Raw genomic sequence first — 15,641 nt, 5'->3', positions numbered from 1 at the left:
TCCAAGTGCTACTAATACTTTGAAACAACATCCAATTTTTTTAAAAAAAGACGATGTCATGGAAAGTTTGTGGTCTAGTTTCCCATTATGACATCATCCATCTTACGTAGAGATTAAGAGAAGCTGTTGCCTTAAAATTCCTTAAAACAGATGCATTATAATATAACAATTAAAATGAATGTTAGGAAGGAAATAATTTCTCACCAATATACTGTTTTGGCAGTAAATATGAGTGAATGATTTTCTTTGGCTTGAGAGGGAAAAACTAAAATATTTTCCATCTGATTCCTATTTAGAAAAAGACATAAATGTTTAGTTGAACATAATAAACTATTACACTGAGAAATTGTGCTATAATATTTTAAATGATAGAGTAAAACATTTAAACATTGAAAGTATTTTATCATAGACAACAATGAGAAATTGAAGGATGTTATTTGCTTTGTTTTCCATGCAAAAGCCACAAATATATAGTGATAACTCATGTTAAATGTTACTGTGTTGCCCTGAAAATAAGACCCTGTCTTATATTTTTTTGAACCCTGAAATAAGTGCTTGGCCTTATTGCTATGCACTCAAAAGCCCAATTGGGCTTATTATCAGGGGATGTCTTATTTCGGGGAAAACAGGGTACTTATCACCCAACTACAGAAAAATCAGCTAAGTGAATCATTAAAATATTTCTAATTTACATAGCAAAAAATGGAAACAACGATTAAGCAAGTTTGTTGCAGCAGATGCCTGCACAACCATGAAACTAAACTAAGCTAAAATTTGATACCGGTAGCAATAGATTTGCTTCAACCTAGCCCACAAACAATGTTGCACTTCTTTTGACAACTGGCTTGAGGCATCTTTTCCGTCAATATGCACAGAGAACTTCTATATTTGCTTGCAAAATTCAATGAAGCAAAATAGCTTTTTTATTTGCAATCTGAAAGCTCAACAGGGCACCAACAACATCTGTAAGGCATGTGACTATTACATGCTTTTACATTTTGAAACAAGCCTGAAAAAGACAGTTTAATATAAAAGGAATATATAGAGGGACAATAATGTACTTTAACAACTCATGAATTCCATAGCAAAGAATTTAATTCATCAGTAAACCTACCTATGAACACTATGATGATGTAACATAATTCTCCCTCATGCTTTCCCCTGCTGTTTTTATTATGTCTGCTGTTTTTATTCACTAATCCACTTGTCAAATCTCGTTGACTTGGACAGTTTTTTAAAAACATCCAGGCAGATGTGAAATGTAAAATGAAATGAGTGATTTGTCCTGAGTGATTTGTTCTGAGCTTGGAACATTTGGTTGTCTTTTTGACTTGTAAACTTTTCAAACCTACAAAGATTTTGCACATCTCAACGGCTAGATTGGATATGTGGAAACCTTGGTTCAATAATTACAATACTATTTTCAATTCTAGATTTTCCATCAGAGAAAAAGCTGTAAATAAGTGGTAGAGCACATATTTTTCATAGGGAAGGTGCTAAATTCAAACAGTAGCACTACTAGAAATGAAAAATAAACCTGCCTAAACTTAAAAAGGACCTCATAAAAAAAATGTTTACGTAAGCTAATAAATAATTCCATTTTAAGTGAAAAATATTACTTACATTGTATCCTTTGTAGGACCATTTTGAAGTTTTTATATTAATCCAAACTGATGCTTCTGGAAAAAAAACCAATACTTTTCTTCATAGTGGATTATTTTTTTTCTGCTGTCCTGCAGTACCACACCACAATAATTTTGTTGTGTAATCTAAAATAGCATGCCTCTTTTTAACAGAAAAACAAATATTTTTGAAATGATAAAAACTAAATTCTTCTCCTCTGATTTTAGTTCGGAGTAGGCAAATTAGTAAAACATTACCAAATATTCTTTTTCAAGATTTTTATAAATACATAAAGCTTTTACATCTTTATATTTAATAGTTTAGCTGGAGTAACAAACATTAAATCATGAAACACTGGTGGTTGAAATGATGAAAACAACATAGGAACCTACTTCAAAAGGTTTTTTTTTTTTGGTCATACCATCATGCTGTCTGCTTAGAACAACATTATGAGAAAACATGGAACAGCAACACTTATTTAACCTATGCATTTGCCCAGGCCCAGACATCATACAGAGAAGGAATAAGCATAGATACAGAGAGATAAACGTTCCTAGCAAACACTCCAGCATTTACAGAAAGGAAACAAAAAGCTACCTTACGATTAGGGAAGGGAACTGATGCTAGACGCCATTTATGTCTAGCGTCAGCCTGCCAATGGCGTAGACACACTAAACGTCGGGCTGTGATCAACTGACATTCATAGGCTTGTTTCCACAAGCTCTATTTAAGTCTCTGTTATTTAAAGCAGTGAATACAGCACAGCTCGGAGGTATTTCACAGCCAGAGCCTATGCCGGCTCCGGGTGCCTTAAACCCATTGTTTGCCGAACCACCAAAACATGTGATGGCCATTCCAACACCACCTCTTTTTCTAGATGTCATTAAGAAACGGTGGTTCTCTCCGGCTTCAGTCCCGGTACCTTCTTCTATTGACAAAAAGAATTTCACTGTATCTTCTGAATTGTCTGCCCTGCTTCAAGTGCCTTCCATCGACACACCAGTGGCAGCCTTATTAACCTCAACATGGTGATCCTGGTGATCCAGAGGAAGGACTTCGGCCGGAAGAGCGCAGGTCGGAGCAAGTTCTGCAGCGGGCTCATTTAGGGGCGGCCTGGGCGATCAAATCCGCCTCCAGAGCATCATTTTTCAATCGATCAACTCTTCTGTGGCTTCGCCAGCTACAGGAAAATCTTTCACCAGATGACTCAAGAATAAAACAGGACGTGAACAAGACTGTAGCTGCAGTGCAGTTCTCTGCAGATGCTACTTTAAATGCAGCTCGCTTTGCAGCAAAATCCTTGGCTTCTTCCATCGCAGCCCGACGTTTAGTGTGGCTACGCCATTGGCAGGCTGATGCTAGACATAAATGGCGTCTAGCGTCAGTTCCCTTTTCAGGCACAAAACTATTTGGGGATCCCTAGAGGCTTTCCTTGTAGAAACTAAGGATAAGAAGAAAATATTACCAGCGGTCTTCCATAGGGGGGAATCTCAATTCATACCCTATACACATTGCTTTTTTTAAATAAAATGGTTTGTATTCATACTGGAAAACTGCAGTTATAAACTTGAATGCCTGATCTTGAAATAAATTGCTTGGGTTTTACCATAGTAATATTCCCTGCCTTTGAGCTTTGTAATGCTACAATGTTACGCCAGCATTGCACATGAGAACCTTAGCAAAAAAGAAGCAGCTATCTAACAAGTTCAGAGCTGAGACAAGATCTGATCTATGATACCCTACAGGTAGTCTCATTTAGTGACCATAATTGAAACTGACAACTTGGTCACTAAGTAAAGCAGTTGCTAAATGAAACCAGTGCTATGTTTATGATCGTATTTCAGCTTTCCTTTGCCAGTGAAGGTCATAAATGTGAGGATTGGTTACTTTTTTTTTTATCACTGTTGTAACTGTAAATTAGCACTAAACAAGACAGTCACTAAACAAAGACTACCTGAGTGTTGTAATTCAGTCTCCTATTCTTTTTTCAATTAGCTTTTAAATTAACAATAGTGATTTTGAATAGAAGATTTTAAATCATTTGAATGGCTTAATGATCTGAGCTTTGCAGCAGAAAATGTTCCTATGCTACTTCCCATAACTTAAGAGGAAAAAACTGAATGGAATATATTGATTCAATTCCTTTGGATTTAATGTTACTCTTACTCATCAAAGGAAGTCATACACACACAGTAACACTGGACACACTAACCTGTTAACTCAGTAAGTGATTCAGGTCTTTCTTCAAAGAGTTTTCCTGGATACCTTAAAAAGTGGTGATTCAGGACCAGAATTTTTCTTTGGGGATTTTCTGTTATCTATCAATTAACAAACAAACACATAAAGAAAAACTTTAACAAGCTTTTGAGGCCTAATGTGAGGCTAACCATTATTAATAACATTGGGAGATAATACTTCCCAGACACAAGATCAACAACTTTTCAGCTTCAAGTAGAATCACATGGGTTTGGGCACATTTGCAAAAAGCAGACCACAATTCCCCAGCCCCTTTCCTTTCTAAGATAGACAGAAAAGTTTCTCCTTTTGAAAAAAAAAAAAAAAAAGCAAATGTTTTGGATTACAGGTTGGAAGTCAAGAGGATTGATTGTTTTCCCTCAGGCTTAAATTTAAACTGGAATCTGCAGGTAGCAGAATTTTCCAGCAGAAAATTAACATAGAGGTAGTATTATTTCCAAGGCTGCTCTATTCCTTAAAGGAATAGAGAAAAGGTAACTAATTTTGTACTAATTTTAATTTCTGTGTTGCCTGGTCATTGCTTCATTTTTTTTTCCTGGTGTTTATGTTCTCCATACATATTTGGAATATTACATATTTTAATGCAATTTGGAAGCTCTTTTACAGTAGTGTTATCCTAAATGAAAAGCAAATCTATAATCTGTGGCATCTGCCCAGAGCCTTATAGTGCCTTTCATAATTTTTCTATGTGATTTCCTTTTCAGTATAAATCTGTGATTTTTGAATAACTTTTATTTCTATTTCCACTACTGATGGGTATTTTGAATATGAAAGGGAAGTTGAAAAGGGATTTTTATGTTTTCTTTTTTAATTGTTAATTTTGTCTATATCTCGTTAGATTGAAAAATATTTACACCAAGGCTGGAGGAAAGTTAGGTATGAAGTGGGCTTCTTAGAAAGCACGCTGAGACTCTTACACTTTTATGAACTCAGCCCTGCCACTACAATGGCAGTAACAGCCTGGTTAATGAAAAATGTATTTATAATTCTAATGAGATCTGTAATGTAGGTAATATTCCTAACACTGCTATCTTCCTTTACTTGCAGGAATGTAAAAAAAAAAAAAAATCAAACAAATGCTTTTTCCAGAAAGCATGCACAGATCTTCAAGGAATGCAAACCTGTTTAGTATTGTCGTCAATAAGGTCAAAAAATGCTCTGACGGTAGCCAAGTTCAATTCCTTACACCTAAAAAAGAATACAAGGGAAATAGCTTATAAAAAACAGACAAATTAAAAGGCAAATAATAGTCAAATAAAAATATCTGAACAGCAGTATATCAGTCCTTGTACCAAAAAGCTTTTAACTACTCACCAAACAATGGAAAGATGATCTGTGGAAGCCCAAACTCGAGGAACTGCTGAACTCTGATTAAAAGAAGATTTGTATTATTCATTTTAAAACTGAACATCCAAACATTTATTTATTTACTAGAAGCTAATATCTTGCTGAAATCCTGCTTACATTGTTATGACTAAAATCAAAAAACCAAGCATGTTATATAGAACATGTGACTCTTTCCTCCCTCTTTGAACAGCAGACAATTCTGCCTTATTGTACTTTGAAATGTCTGCTGATTTTTCCATTTGGATGCTGCTGTACTCTTGCTTGAGAAGCACCAGGAAAATATGGTCTTGTATACTTCACATAAGAGTTCTGTATTATTAATTTAAACTGGGTGCAGATTCATATTTCTTTATTAATTCAATGAATTTTTGAGACGCCTCATTCACTGAAGCAATAAAGATTAAAAACTGAGTACAATTATATAAATTGGATACAAACTAATTCTTAGCATGAGCCAACAGTTTAGTTACAGCTAATATGATTTAGACATCCTCTTTTAAACAGGTTCTTTGTTCAAGGGATTTGGAGTAAAATCCAAGCTAGACATGGCAAAAAAATAAGAACATTGTGGAATCTTTGTTCTATGAGTTTCTTTGCTTGCAAACATTTCATTCCCCAACTAGATAATATCACCAGTGCTAGTGAAGGTGTGTTTTACTCCCTGTTTATATATAGTAGTTTCCATTTACTAGTTGGGTAATGAAATGTCTGTAAGAAAACAATCAAATTCAACTCTGAGCTACATATATTTTCTTCTATAGATAAAATTCTAAATCAAATATAAAGTGCTATTTCTTGAGGATGGAAGAATCTCCAGATAAATGTAGCAATGAATGCTACTGCTTTCACTCAAATTGAGATCTCAATTTAGAATGTCACATTCAATTACGGCAGATGTTAGGGCAAGAAAGGACTAAACTATTCAGGAATATGAACAGTAATATTTAACAGTCATCAAAATCTGAGGCTTAAAAGCAACAATTAAAGAATTTACCGCAACAGATAAAGCACAATTTTGACTATTTGAACTGGGCAGAAAAGCCAATCCAGAGCGAACTTGATAATCTCGAAATCCTCCTGCTACAGAAAGGGTTGTTAGATTCCTTATTTCTTGAGCCTTCTGAATCCAGTTATGGTTCACAGTTGAGTAAAAATCTATGAAAAGAATGTTCTTTTAAATATCATTTTAGCAGTTTTGTTTCCTGAGGTTCAGCAATATCTTCAGTATAGATATAGATCATTTTGTAGCACATGTCAGCATATCTTATAATTCCTCATTTTTCCACTATCCAATTTCAAACAAGAAAAAACTAAGCCAACTCAGCATACCAATAAGGCAAAATAATAAATCTCATTCTAGAAAAATGTAGAATTAAGATAATTTAAATCTGGCAGATTAAAACCTCTATTCTATATAATATAATCACAAGTTGGTTAAAGATATTCTAAAGAATTTTGCTTGCCATAAACATTTTATTATCTATATGTAAGAAATATTTAATGAAAATTCATATTGATATGCATTAATTTCAAAGTTGTAATCATTTTAACAGCAGTAATCTTATCCCAATGTGACATTTCACCATATCCATTCAAATTACTTCTATAGATTTAAACATATTTCAACATATAAATCCATGTATTTTATAAAAATCAAACAAACTTTAAATCCTACTCATACATACAATACATTCATACATACATACATAGACACACACATGCATACATATATTGCAATAATTTGGATTATATGTTTTAATTGCTATTGTGTATAAAGTGGGCATTTTTATAGACCAAGGGGTTATTTGAACATATACAAAAAACATTTTGATGTGGGAGATTGAAATATATTCCAGTTGTTCCCCTAATAGATAATGCATCAAATTGGGCCAGAGAAAAATGTCTCCTATGTGAAGTATGCCTGAACTTAGAAAAGATAGTCTGGGTAAGTCCTGAATGATGGTGCAATTGTAATATAATAGAGATGGAAAAATGTAGCTTTATCTTAATGAATCTGAGATCCTGTGTTTGAATTCTGCTAAAAAATTTATTGAAGTCTAAAGTAAAGCAATCCACAATACATGAAATGTTGATTAATTTGCCTTCACAGTTCAAGATAAGGGGCTCCCCCCAAAGATTTACTTGCTCGAGATCTTAAAAGGTATATTCTTCGATGGGCCCCAGAAGAGATGCAGCCCAATTCTACTAAATATAGTGGGGAAGATATTCTACTGAAATGCCAGTGCTAAGCAAGGGGTAAATACTTTAAATTAGCTGGCTATTTTGAAAATTTTGAGAATTAAAAAAAAATAATTTACCTTCAACATGCATGATAGTGCTTCAAGGTAGATCAGATCAGGAAATAGAAACAATAAGAAACACTGAAATTCTACTTGATGTGGGCTTTCAAAAGAATTTTCTTTCTGTCCCCCTTTTATATGATTTTATATGATTCTTTCAAAAATGAAAGATAAAATACTGAAACATGGATCAGTTAGCTAATGGCATGGATATGGTCTAACTCTACCAAACTAGTTTTTTTTAAGTGAAGCCTAGACTGTGGGGTCAGAAGAAATGCTATTCTCCAGAAACAGGATTAGCTACAAGAAACTGGCTTTGGGTTAACAAGAAAAATTGGGGATACTGTTGGAGATATTCCTTGCTATCAAATAGATAAACTATCAGAAGTGGTCTCTAGTTTGATATGTAAGAACTTAATATTCATGCTCAGACTCTCCTAGTAGTCTGTTTCCAATTAATATCAGAAATAACCCTTGTTTTAATTTTTAAGAGTCTTGGATATGGATATGTCACAATATCATCCAATTGCCCACAGAAGTGAGGGATCTGAAAATAATATCTGAAGAATTCTGGAGTACCTTGGATTTTTCAGAATCCAAAGTTAGTGATCCAATCCAAACACTATGTAGAAATAGAATATGATTGTTTTTAAGCCCCTGTCTTGCTTAAGTGCAGGCACATAAGTGGCCATCATTGATGCTGCCAGGACATATTTAAGTACAATTATTTTCATCATAAAATTTAAGGCTACCTGTATATGCAAACCATGATTAAACAAGTATGTATTGAGAGAAAATATTGATATCTTCCACATTATTCTACTCTACAACACTTTTCTGGTGAAACTGCTAATAATAGTAAGTATAATAACAGAAGGTGAAGTTTCTAGAATTTCCAATAGTGTTTTTCATTAAATCAATGGGAATGAAGCTTATTCAGTTACTCAAAAGTGAAAAAGCAAAAGCAAAATAGAGGGGAAAGGCAAAACGAAACTTGACCAATCCAAAAATTCTTAGGGGTGAACTTACCAGCAAGATATTGATCTAAAGGCAATACAGGTGCAACATGAGGTGTCGCTTGAGTAATAAGAATATTGAGAAGTTCGGGTTTAAAATGTTTAAGAATCACTAGTGCTCTTGCAACAAGACCACCCATGGAATGACCTACTACTGCAACACTGCGGGGAGCAAATTCATGACCCTTCAAAAAATAAAGAAAAATAATCTCACATCAGGCACAATGAAAACATATAAAAGCAAAAATTCTTTCCCATTTAATAGTTATTATGTCAATCTTTTAAGGTAGACCAGACTAAGGAACAGACACTGTTGCCTAAAGCTATCTTTATTAGAATAGCTATAATACACGGGCATCAAACTCGCCGCGTCACGTTGCTGTCATGTGACATTTTGCAATGTTTTTCCCATTCATGGAGCTGGGGTGAGCATGGTCTGCATGACACATCTGGCCCACAGGCTGCCAGTTTGACACCCCTGCTATAATAACAAGAGTCTTTCAAGTTTGAATCTGCTTCCCGTGCTCCGTTTATTTTCAGGTGAATCGGGGGGAGGACCTGTCTGAGGTGTCTTCTTAAATCACTTTCTTGGTATGGGCTCAAGCCACATATATTTGATCACTGCATGATAATGGCTCTCTCTGTTCATCAAGGCCATCTTCCATATTTTCTGCATCATGGAGATAATGGCACAAAACAGTAAAAAGTTAACATTGTGTTTATCTTCATACCTTATATAATTTAAGAATTATTTTAATACACTCATGCACAAATCTCGTCTGCCTTTGTAGGCTTCCACCATATAGTGCAACAAGTTCCTCGTTGAAATTCACACTGAAGACATCAAAATGATATTTGAAATCCATATCTTCTGCCTTTCTCAGTGCTATTGATCCAAGAGAACGTACTGAAAAAAGCATATATTAGAAGCAGAGATAATTAAAACCCTGGATTTGGATGGTGAAGTAAATCCCTAAAAGAGGCAGTGAGGAGGCAGAAAACAAAACTATGAGGATTTGTTTTTAAAATCCTCATTCTAATTTTTATGTCTTCAAACTCCAAGTTCTAAAAATCCATGCTTACTATGCAGTGTAATTTGAGAACAACAATGTTATTTTGAAATGGAACCTTAGAAAAGTTGAAACATTCTCAGCAATTTTAGTGAGCTCCATGGATTCAGAGATGTTAAACAATTAATACCAGGGAAAGGCAGTTGAAACAGTGGTGGGGATTCAATGTATGGTACTCCAAAGAAAGTGGATTATCTGACCTTTGTAGTCAGAATTCAGGCCTGGCTGTGGAACAGAGACAGCAATGATAGTAGTAATTTATCTTTACCATGCTCAAGATGAAGATAGTGTATCCTATCTATGCCATATTAGGTCTCTCCATGGCCTTCAATATTGTAATCCATGGTATACTTTTGGACTGCCTATGAGAGATTGGGGGTAATATATTGTAGTGGTACCAGTCAGAGAAGGGGAAGGGAGGACAGGGAAGGAGGGACTGACCTGTGGCTACTACTTTGTGGAAGCCAGATATCAGTCTTCTCCCATGCAGCCTCTGGAAAAGGTCATACAATAGTTTGGGATTGGGTATCATTAATGATTCACAACTGTATATCATTAAGTATCAACTCCAGACCAAACTAGAATTTATTGAAGCTCTATCCTGATGCTTGGAGGCTTAAATTGAGAATCCTAACAAGACACTTATTGTCCAACAGAGATATTTGTCTGCTCCAGTAGTCTCTTGACAGGGACTAACAAGCAAGCCTGTGACTTTTTGGTCTTTCTGGATTGTGGCTCCATTTAAAACAGAAGGTGAAAACTGCAGCCAGTGCTGGCTTCTCCCAGTTTTGGGTGGTGTTTTGGACCCTACCTTGGATCTTACTATAATGACTCATCCCCTTGCTACCATCCATTTACCTTACTGCAAAGACCTCTACATGGGGCTCTTTTGAGGACTACTCAGATATTTCAGTTCATTCACAATGTAGCAGCTAACCAGAATTTGCTAGAGGGAACACATTACACCAATGCTATGGGTGCTACATAGTTACAGACAGATTTCCCAATGCAATTTACAGTGCTCCTGATAACTTACATAATGTATGTGGTTTGGCTCCAAATTATTTGCAGGATTGCATTTTCTCAATGGAATTTGCCCAGCTAACTCAAGCTGACCAGGAGAAACTACAAATGGACCTCTGCTTTAAGGATATAGTAGCAGAGTGGCTCCCTAGCACTGCTTTTGGAATGGTTTTCAGTGGACTACTCATCTGGCTACCACCTGGAAATATTTCAAAAGTGATCTCTTTTGGTTGGCATTTGGTCCTTGATTCCATCTTGGTAAGGTCATAGCCTGGCTTTGTTACTTCATTTTATTCTGCATTTTTTAGTTTTAATTATGGCATTTTAAAAATGTAATTAATAAATGTAACAAAATACTGTAAATGCAAGCCATTTATTATCCAGGTAAACACAGATTCATGTAAAGATTATTATACCCATGTTATTTCCTCTTTAGGTATTCTACAGAGATATTTCTATTCCTTCGGAGATACCTTACCTTGCTTAAAACTCCCAGCATTGCCAGGAAGAAAAAGGATAGGAATTCCTGTTAAGATTAGATTTCTGTTTTCTTCTGCAGAAATTCCTTCCCCGTAGAGATATAGCTCGTAGGCTGGGTAACGTTTGGATATTTTCTTAGGTAATTTTATTCTCTGAAAAAAAGATGTATTTCAGCAGAAGAAAGGTAACATTTTGGTATTAACAGGAAAACAATCACAACGTAAATAGAATTTACATAATAAATTGTACTGTGCTATTAATATGAAGTAGAGATACTTTAAAAAAGTCTGAAACAATAAGACAGTTTTTTTAATATTTCACTATCTTCTATATGTAACTAAAGAACTGCAAATCTGAAACATTTGCATTCTTCTTCCTTCTGACAGTAACTTTGGAGAAGACTCTGAAATGGAGAACCAAAACTTAACTTTGCTTACACAGGTAATCTTGCAAGTATGTATATAAACTTTATGGCACTAGCAGGGGGAAGTGTTATTTTCCACATCCAACAGATTTAAACACATAGTTCAGCCTTCCCCAAGCCAATCTTTTTTTGGAATTCTCATTAGCTGTAGACAGCATGTTGAATTGGAATGGGCCAACTCGCCATGGTCAATTCACTATGGCCAATTTACCATGGCCAATTTGTCATAGCCAACTCATCATGGCCAACTCACCACGAGACAACTTGCCACAGGGCAATTTAACAATTCAATTATTTAAAATAAATAAAAAAATATTTTTGTCATCTCTTTTTGCATCCTTTAACGATGCTGTTCCACCATTTCTTTGATATTAGTGTAACTCTTTTCCCACAGTGAGTTGTTACATGGCAAATTGGCCGTGGTGAATTAGCTGTGGCAAGTTGGCCATGGCAAATTGTCATAGACCCATGCTGAACAGCCAGAAATAGTGAAATGTGTAACACAAATCGTAGCAGTGAAAGCTACCCTAATACTCATACAGATCTAATGCTTGTGTGTACTATTTTCTATTAGCAATCATGCTATGAGAAGTAGGCAGATGAAGCCTACTTGCAGATTATTACAGCAAAAGAAGGGTAAAGATAGTCCTCAAGTTATGACCACAATTAAACGAAAAATTTATGTTGCTAAGCAAGACAGTTGTTAAATGAGTTGAGCCCCATTTTACGACTTTTTTTGCCCGCATTAAAGGAATTACTGCAGTTGTTAATTGAATCATGTGGTTGTTAAGTGAATCTGGCCCTTGCCACTGACCTTACTTGTTGGAAGCCAGGTGGGAAGTTTACAAATGGTGATCACATGAGTTTGGAACAGTGCAACTGTCATAAATACATGCCAGTTGCCAACTGGTTGAATTTTGATCATGTGAACATGGGGATGCTGCAATGGTGGTGTGAAAAATGGTCATAAATCACTTTTTTTTCAATCCCATTGTAACTTTGGACAATCCCTGAATGAACAGTTGAAAGTCAAGGACTACTTGTATTTGTCTTTTCACTACTCCTTAGATGAATAGCAAAAACTGTAGAAATGCCAAGCCCTTCATAGCTATCAGACTCAGGAATCAAGGAATACTTGAATTGCTGGAATGCTACTTATTGCTAGTAGGGTGGTGTAACATAATCTGCTTGCCAAAGCAATTTTCCGGATCCATCTATAACCAAAATAATTAAGATAAGTCACTCTGAATCCCATTTACCCCTCCCCCTTTCCTGGTTGTATGTAATCTTTCCTATAATGGTTCTGCTTCCTCTTTTGTTTCCCCAGAGTCTGTTAGACACTCCATCACACAGATTTAAAATTCTGCTATTAAAATAATAACTATTCCAGTTGATTGGAATTGTTCTGGGGGATTGTTATTTAGCTTTTATGTACACAAGCTATACATTGTACAATATTTAATAGCTCTATGTTGTTATGTTATGATTCTGATCTATTTTGAAAGTGCCTGTAGAAATACAGGGTAGAAATACACAAAACGCAAAATAGAAAACAAAGTGCAAAGAGGAAATCCCAAAAGACAGTAAAATCACCTGTGAAAACCGACAGAAACTATTTGAATCATATACTGTATATGGTGCATTTTTTAATGGCAAAAAGAAAAAAGAAGAGGATGACCAGCAAGAAAGTGGATGAACTCAGTTATAAAGCCAAAGGGTGTGTCGCTATAAGACTTGAAGTACCAGGTTGAGAAAAGAAAATCTGTTATGTGGTTGCTAAGACTTGAGACCAACTTAGATGGCATATAATCATTAAATATTTTTTAAAATAAATTCAGTTTCTACATTTCTGAAAAGGAACAATAGCTGTTATGTTACCTCTTATTAATTTCTGGGATTCTCAAGTCACCATGCTAAACCCCCTCATATATAAATATATGTAAATATAGTAAATGTATAGATATCTTTGTATACAATCATATAAATTTCATATGCTGCTCTATGTAAAATGTGATTTTCAAGATATTCATGGGAAAAGAACAATTCTTTATAAAAATTATTTCCTGCCAAATGACATTGAGATAACGAGGCAATAAGACTATAGTATATTTCAGAATCCGATGTGGATTAATGGGAATTTACTCTTTGGAGGTACACAATCTACCTATTCCAATTTGGCTATTAACTAGATTAGGCAGTTTTACCAAGTCTGAGCCTTAACTATTACAACTAGCTTCTTTTGTTTTATCAAACCAACATAAAATGAAGATGATCTATGAAAGGCTTTAATTTAATATTGCAATACCTTTGTGTAATTAAATTTTGTAATGTTTTTCTACTTTATCTTAGCTTTAAGCATAGTTTGGTAAAAACCTTTATTGATTCTTCTTCATATTTCTGTAGATATTCCATCAATTCTCTGTAACTTTATGCCTTGGTAATGATCATAGTGCTGATCTAATTTCATCTTCTTATATTAGATATTCTTGTTAAGTAACATGACTTTTCTAAGCTATCTTGCATGTTGACATATCTACTATCAAATTTCAGAATTCTCCTTCCATCTTTGTTGGTTTTCTTGGAATTGGTTATTAATTATCCATTGATATCCTTTTCTACACCAGCATGAGGTTGGTATTTCGTGAGTTTGAAGATCTTTCAAAGTTTTCCCTGTATTTCCATGTCTGTTTTCAATTTCAATATGTTCATGTAATATTGTTTCTCTTGCTTCTAGCAAGCATATAGTTAAGAATTATTAAGAATTCTTTGTTAAATTTCTTCGTGAAATCCTGATTGGCTTCTCTTGCATTTTTGGCAATTTCCAACATTTATTTCATAATCCATTTGCTTTCTTCTCTTTCTTGATCATTGTCAGCATCTTTTAACATTCATCCTTAATAATTTATTTGATTTCATTCCATAATTCTTCTAGTTCCTCATTAATGAGGCTCAACCCTTCAAAGTAATTCTTGATAGTCTCCTTGAAAATGGTGGGATATGCTCAAGATTATATACTGGAAACTGTCTGGTTTTCTTTTTCCACTTTAGCTTAAATTGTAACTTGCATTTTATCTATTCTACTATTCTAAAGTCAACCCTGGTCACATGTTTGCTATTATAATTGAACAATTTTTATACCAATCAGGGATGACATCATAAGAATTGGTATAGAATCAATCTGAAACTACATACAAAAATAGCAAATAAAATGGTTTCCTTGCCTTGAGATTCCATATTATACAAGGCATATAGAAAAAGAATTCTGGCCGTTTTCTGAGCAATTTTCCACTTCAAATTTGCATTACTGCATAGCTCTATTAACTCTTAATATTTAAACATCTTCTGCCTTTTACTTAATTTCACCCAAAGTATTTTAAACAACACAATAGCTTTTTTTAAGTTTGACAGAAATCAGATAAACACATCATAAAGATAACCAGTACTTGTCTTTCCTGTTGAATTTGCTGCAAAATTCTAGTTATACTGACATTCCCACACCCACCATATGTTAAACTAGCTATTTATTATACTTAACAAATTTAGCCCACAGCAGCTTCCAACTACCAATTTAAGTCATGAGTACAACATCTGCAGAACTCTTCTCTAAAGTCTTTTAATAGTCTCCATTTCATTGTGTTGTTTAAAAAATTCTGTTGTTTTAGGTAATAACACTGTAGATATATATTACCAGGAAGCTGTACCACAAGGTATATCATTTATTTATTTATTTGCTAAATTTGTTTGCCACCGATCTTGCTGTGGGGCTGCTCTAGCTGGCTTACAACAATAAAAAGAAAGAAATGAAAAGAATGTGAATAGAAGTAAAATAACAGAGCAATAAAATAAACAATGAAAAGGACCAGAACAAGAAATACAACTATATATATATATATATATATATATATATATATATATATATATATATATATATATATATATATATATATATATATATATATATTCTCTCTAGCCAGGTTTTACCTGGCTAGAGAGAATATGCACATAAAAGCCTATGAAAAAAGAATATATATATATATATATATATATATATACATACATATACACACACACATATACATATACATATCATATACATATACAT

The 15,641-nt window shown here is 34.3% G+C and overlaps 1 protein-coding gene across 1 annotated transcript in view; it reads right to left on the bottom strand.

Annotated features, from left to right (window-relative positions):
* PGAP1 (post-GPI attachment to proteins inositol deacylase 1) overlaps positions 1–15,641 on the bottom strand; it is a 41,888-nt gene that overhangs the window by 21,287 nt on the left and 4,960 nt on the right. The window contains exons 2-10 of the mRNA XM_070956829.1: positions 11,114–11,267; positions 9,274–9,449; positions 8,556–8,727; positions 6,221–6,381; positions 5,194–5,246; positions 5,001–5,067; positions 3,836–3,941; positions 1,624–1,679; positions 205–288 (exon numbers count right to left, since the gene is read on the bottom strand). Of these exons, the coding sequence (XP_070812930.1) occupies positions 205–288; positions 1,624–1,679; positions 3,836–3,941; positions 5,001–5,067; positions 5,194–5,246; positions 6,221–6,381; positions 8,556–8,727; positions 9,274–9,449; positions 11,114–11,267 (1,029 nt within the window). The remainder of the gene's footprint in view (positions 1–204; positions 289–1,623; positions 1,680–3,835; positions 3,942–5,000; positions 5,068–5,193; positions 5,247–6,220; positions 6,382–8,555; positions 8,728–9,273; positions 9,450–11,113; positions 11,268–15,641) is intronic.

Source organism: Pituophis catenifer, unplaced genomic scaffold, assembly GCF_029215685.1.
Source record: "Pituophis catenifer annectens isolate HBS135680 unplaced genomic scaffold, rPitCat1.0.hap2 SCAF_1, whole genome shotgun sequence".
Taxonomy (NCBI): domain Eukaryota; kingdom Metazoa; phylum Chordata; class Lepidosauria; order Squamata; family Colubridae; genus Pituophis; species Pituophis catenifer.
This window is presented reverse-complemented; position numbering and strand designations above follow the sequence as displayed.